This window comes from Henckelia pumila, chromosome 3 (genome assembly GCF_033568475.1).
Source record: "Henckelia pumila isolate YLH828 chromosome 3, ASM3356847v2, whole genome shotgun sequence".
Lineage (NCBI taxonomy): Eukaryota > Viridiplantae > Streptophyta > Magnoliopsida > Lamiales > Gesneriaceae > Henckelia > Henckelia pumila.
Window position 1 is genome coordinate 175,988,799 of NC_133122.1, and position 5,279 is coordinate 175,994,077.

The following is a 5,279-nucleotide window of genomic DNA, read 5'->3' on the forward strand; positions in this document are numbered from 1 at the left end:
TTTATTTTACGTCAAATATTAAAATTAGAGTTTTTTTAATCAATGTGATTCAATATAATAATATAATTTGAAGATATTAAGATAAAGAATAAAAGTTAGTGTATACTAAGAGTGTGTTTGGTTATAAAAACCAAACTCAAAAAAGTATTTTTTTAAAAAATAAAAATAAAAAGTTTTTTTCTTAAAAAAAAATAAAGTGTTTGGTTAAACTGCTCTTCTTTTTTAATAAAAACAATTTAAAAATTTGAACTTATTTAAGTGTTTTTGTTAAGTTACAGATTATGTATCCAAACCTGCCCTAAATGTCACATATTAATTGGAGCATTTGAAATTCCTAGAAAAGCTCTAAAGAAAACAATTTTCTAACTTATTAAAGAATGACATAGTTTGATGATAACAAACAATAATTCATTGTTATAGATCTTGTTGTCTTGCTTTGTAAAACAAGTTATTGACCGCTTACTTTGCAGATCTCTCGCCCGGTCCTGAGAAGTGAAGTGCTCCCCTGGAACAGCACTCGCCTGGCTGTATTAAAAGCTGGCACTCACCCGATCACATTTAAGAAGAAAATCACTCAACTGGTCATCACACAGATCTACTCACCCGCTCCGAGACAATCGACCGTTCGTCATTACGAACATATTTTTCACAACGGCCTAAAAGGATGTTTTCTGATTCAAGTTACACACTGTTCAAAGCTGCCTTTCACTTTTAAGAAAAAAGTATATTGTTAAGACATTCACAGCCCACAAGATATCAAGAAAATCAGAATGCTTTCCTGAATTGCTCACTGGTGAGCTTATGATCAGAAACTATTTGCTACCGTTGCTTTTTTTATTTGAAAAGAGCCAAATATTCATTTATTAAAGTGTACTACATTTCAAGAAAGGACAAAATTAAAAAAAGGAAAAATTAGCATTTTGGTCCTGTATGTTGGCTTCTTTTTGGTTTTGGTCCTGTATGTTGGCTTGTTTTGGAAAAGATCCTGTAACTCAATTTTGTTTTTGGATTTAGTCCTATATGTTGGCTTATTTTGGTTTTGGTCCTGTAAGTTGGTTTATTTTTTTTGTTTTCGTCCTGTATGTTATCATGTTTTGGAATTTAGAAGTTGATCTCTAATTATTTTTGTAATAAATATTTTTTATTCTTTCATGTTTTATCTGTTTGAGATAATTACAACTAACTAATAAAAATATATTTTTTTACGCTTAAACTTTTTTTAATCTAAATAATTTAATAAAATCTAAAATATGTTAATTTAATGTATTAAATGTAACATACTTTTGTTCTTTTAAAAAGTAGCAAACAAACATTCATTTATATCGTTCTCAACTGTAACTTCGATTTTTTTATTTATTTGGCACTAAGTGTTCGCCCACTTAGCACCTATTAATGATCATATAAATAAGTTCCAATCTAAATTAACAAAATTAGCTAAAAAACTAAAAATATATTTAAAACATATTTTCGTTCTTTTAAAAAGTAACACTCTAATATATTTTTTTTATCGTTCTCAACTATGGTTGACTTTTTTTGTTCCGCTTTTCTCGAAAGCAGATCTTTTTAGGTATGTTTCACTTTTATCACGCTTAATCGCCGCTTAAGCGTGTTTTTTAGAACACTGCAAATAAGCAAAATTTTGCTGCTCCCTTCCGTTTCGGCGACGGAGGAAAAATACAAAAAAAAAAAAAAACCAAGTTATTGTACCTTTTAGAACATAATTATTATTTTAAAAAATAATTAGAAGGTCAACATCTAAATTTTAAACCTAATTTATTTAATTATAAAATAATAAAAAAATATTTATTATAAAAACTTAAGCGGTGAAGTTGAAAAGTCAACTTCTAAATTCTAAATTTAATTTATTATTTTAAAATAAAAAACATAGGCGCTTATTCTAACTTAACCGAGCTTAATTTGGTCACAACCGTATTTTTTCCATGACCAAAATAAAAAAAACAAGTCAACTAATAGGACCAAATCCAAAAAAAAATCCAAATTCCTGTATTTTTTTTCAAAACATAACTTTGTATAGGAACAACATCAAAATTTAAGTCAACTTATAGAACCAAAACCAAAACAATCAACATGTAGGACTAAATCCAAAATAAAAACAATGTTACAGGATCTTTTCCAAAACAAGCCAATATACAGGACGAAAACCAAAATGAAGCCAACATACTAAAATGCTAATTTTCCCTTAAAAAAAGCTTTTGCATTAATGGCCTTATGAGGAATGTTCAGTCTCTTCGTGCAAAAGTCACTGTAAATCAGTGAAAAGTCACTGTAAATAAAGATTGCTTGAAAAGTGAAAAATCACTGAAGCTTTATTTCTACGAATTTGAATCTCTAGGTGCTAGCTAAACAAACTCAACTCTTCGATATTTTATGTTTTTTTAAATAAAATAAAATAAAATAAATAACTATTCCACAAATGATGATTAGATTCTCACATTCTCATTTGGAGATTTTTAACAATACCAAGGAACATCATTGTCATATATCAACCCATTTCTAAAGATTTGGGCAATCCGTATTTCAAAAGTATTTCTCTTGAGAATTTTTGGGCCAAAAAAAGAAGGGCAACCTAACAAAATGCCAGCAGATTGTCAGTTGTTCTTGCCGGCCGGGATTGACAGATAAATGTAACAATTACTACATAGTCATCTCTCAGCCAATTGTTTGATTTGTTGATTAAGTGTGAGTGTGACTGTGTGATTGCCCCAAAAACCCATACGACGGGGAGATTCTAGGAGAAGCATTCCCGGAGTATTTTTATAAGACGTTTGTTCGTTCGTCTCATTTGAAAACAAACATGTGAGCGAACATCTTGTTGTGTAGCTTATAATCTCCTAGACGACTTAGTTGTATGTATATGAAGTAGGCATCGTCAAGATCAAATATCAATCCCAGTAGATTCCAACCATTTCCAATCTAACCTTGATTGTTCATAAACAAACAGCTAGAAATTAAAAAGAAAAAGTAAATCCAGCATCAGAAACTGGAAATGATGCCAAAGGACGAATCCAGGAACAATGATTGTTCGACCCTCGAAAACATGTGGGTGGTTCACTAGATTAAGCTTAGAAGTTTTCTGGGCTATCATCCAACTGCTTCTCATCCTCTATATCCACCTCCAAGATTTCCTGCACATCAAAACATAAAAATTTACGATCAGGAACGGTGCCAGGAAATTCGAGTTTAGCCGAGTGGTTGTTGTGCAACTCCCAAATGAATCTATCATCTTACTGGGATTCTCTGCTTCAAGTAATTCCCAAGTCTGGCCAAAACCGTGGAACGTGTGTGCCAAAACCTGCCGCTGAGGCTTATTTTCACATAGGGTCCATCTAGCTCCACAAGTTCTGCTTTTCCTGTATGTATGTGTGTATCTTTTTTTTAGTTCTAATTTGCGGTTGTTAAACGGAAGGGATCTCATTCAATCAACACTTAATTAGGGTAAATCGAAGAAATCACACCTGTTATGTTGACAGAAGTGTCGAAGAGTTGCGCCAACTGCAAAAGGGGGAAAAATCGCGGCAACTGTTAATACATTACTCCTCACATGACAGCAGTGGAGTAATGGAGATGAATTTGAGAGAGAAACTAGAACTGGCCTCGAATCTGGCATCCGCCAACACCTGCTTGATGTTCTCCTCCGTCAAATCGAGCGGCGCCAGCGTGGCTGAAACAGCGGATGAAGATGATCTCCGGCGCCGTTGGGTTCTCCAAGTGATAGCTCCATTCCTGATCTTTGCAGCATTTGTTGAAGTGTATATCGAATTGATTTTGGGTGGAGGAATTAGGGTTTGGGGATGAAGATAGAAAGTTGTGATTGGCATCTTTCTTATCCGTTTCCAGTTCCTGGGAAAGATCAAAGATTGACTGTGTGTGTGTGCATCCATGCACTTCAACCCCATATGAAATAAATTGTTTTTTTTATCATTTACCCTTAATTTAATGTACTTATCATTTTTAATTACCTACACTATCACCGAAAAAATATCGAGATTGCTTAAAAGATCTATTATAGGGAAAGTCTATGCTAGCAAATGGGCACTGTCCATGAGTTGCATCTAGGGGTTCAAACGAATCGAATCGAGTCGAATAATGGTAAAATTTTAAGGCTCGAATTCGGCTCGATAACAGTATATTTTGGCTCAAGCTCGGCTCGAAATGAAGTTCGAGTTCGAGTTCGGCTCGAAACATTCGAACCTATTCGTGAATTATTGCTTGAATATTATGGTTCGAAAAACTCGAAATGTTCGAAAAGGTTCGAAATGTATATATTTATTATATAATTATATTATATTAATTAAATATTAAGATTCGCGAACTATTTGCGAACTATCGAACATAATAATTTTGGCTCGAGCTTGGCTCGAAAAAAAAGTTCGAATATGTTCGAATTCGGCTCGAGTTCGATAAGCTCGAATACGAATCAAATATTTATGGAGCGGGCTCGTAAAGCTCACGAATCGGCTCGGTTCGTTTGCACCCCTGCCTGCATCCAACGTGAACATCTGAAATAAAAAAAAAAAATGGGTCGTTGGATCCCCATTCGGGCAGTGCTCGAATTAGGTAGGATAGACAAAATCCTATAACTATCAACTCTCCGTTTCTTCAACTTCTAGAAACACATATTCGTGACACATACAAATAAAGATGCATGTATTCAAGATTTGAGAACATGTTAAGTTACTAGATTTTTTTTCTATAAAATATTTTTAACAATCTCAAAATTTCACAAAAAAAAAAATGTTTTCAATCCACGTGAATATATATGATATGCCATGCCATATGTGAGAATAGGTTAGATAAATGGATGAAAAAAATTTAAAGAAAAAGTCCAAAGTACCTAAAAATCATGAAAACAGTCACCACTCACCAATCTATGTTCTATATTATACTATCTATATCTATATCTATATATATATATATATCTATACTATCTATAAAAGTTTCACTCTGAGTTGTAAATAAATGTGTTAATTCGGAGAGGTCGGGTTAACAAAAAATATTAGTTAAAAAATTTTCAACCCGAGCCCGACTCAAACCTAGCCCAACCCAAAAATGGCCAACTCGAACAAAAACCTGACTAACCCGATTAACCCGAACCAACTCGATTTTATTTTTTTTTTTGAAAAAATAATTAAATAAAAATTCAAAACACACAATAATAATAATAATAATAATAATAATAATATTTAATTTAATCACATAATAACAAAATCTAAAATTATATATAATTTAAATTTGAAAGTTTAGTTGTAGAAAATTTA

General features: G+C 32.3%; 1 protein-coding gene across 1 annotated transcript; it reads right to left on the minus strand.

Moving 5' to 3' along the window:
- Nucleotides 1–2,899: 2,899 nt before the first annotated feature.
- LOC140893096 (uncharacterized) lies at nucleotides 2,900–3,889 on the minus strand. Its single transcript, XM_073302164.1, has 4 exons — nucleotides 3,615–3,889; nucleotides 3,477–3,513; nucleotides 3,250–3,371; nucleotides 2,900–3,146 (listed from the first exon to the last, which is right to left on the minus strand). Exons 1-4 carry the CDS (start codon nucleotides 3,837–3,839, stop codon nucleotides 3,084–3,086), a joined length of 447 nt encoding a protein of 148 aa, XP_073158265.1. The 5' UTR covers nucleotides 3,840–3,889; the 3' UTR covers nucleotides 2,900–3,083.
- Between the last annotated feature and the right edge of the window lie 1,390 nt (nucleotides 3,890–5,279).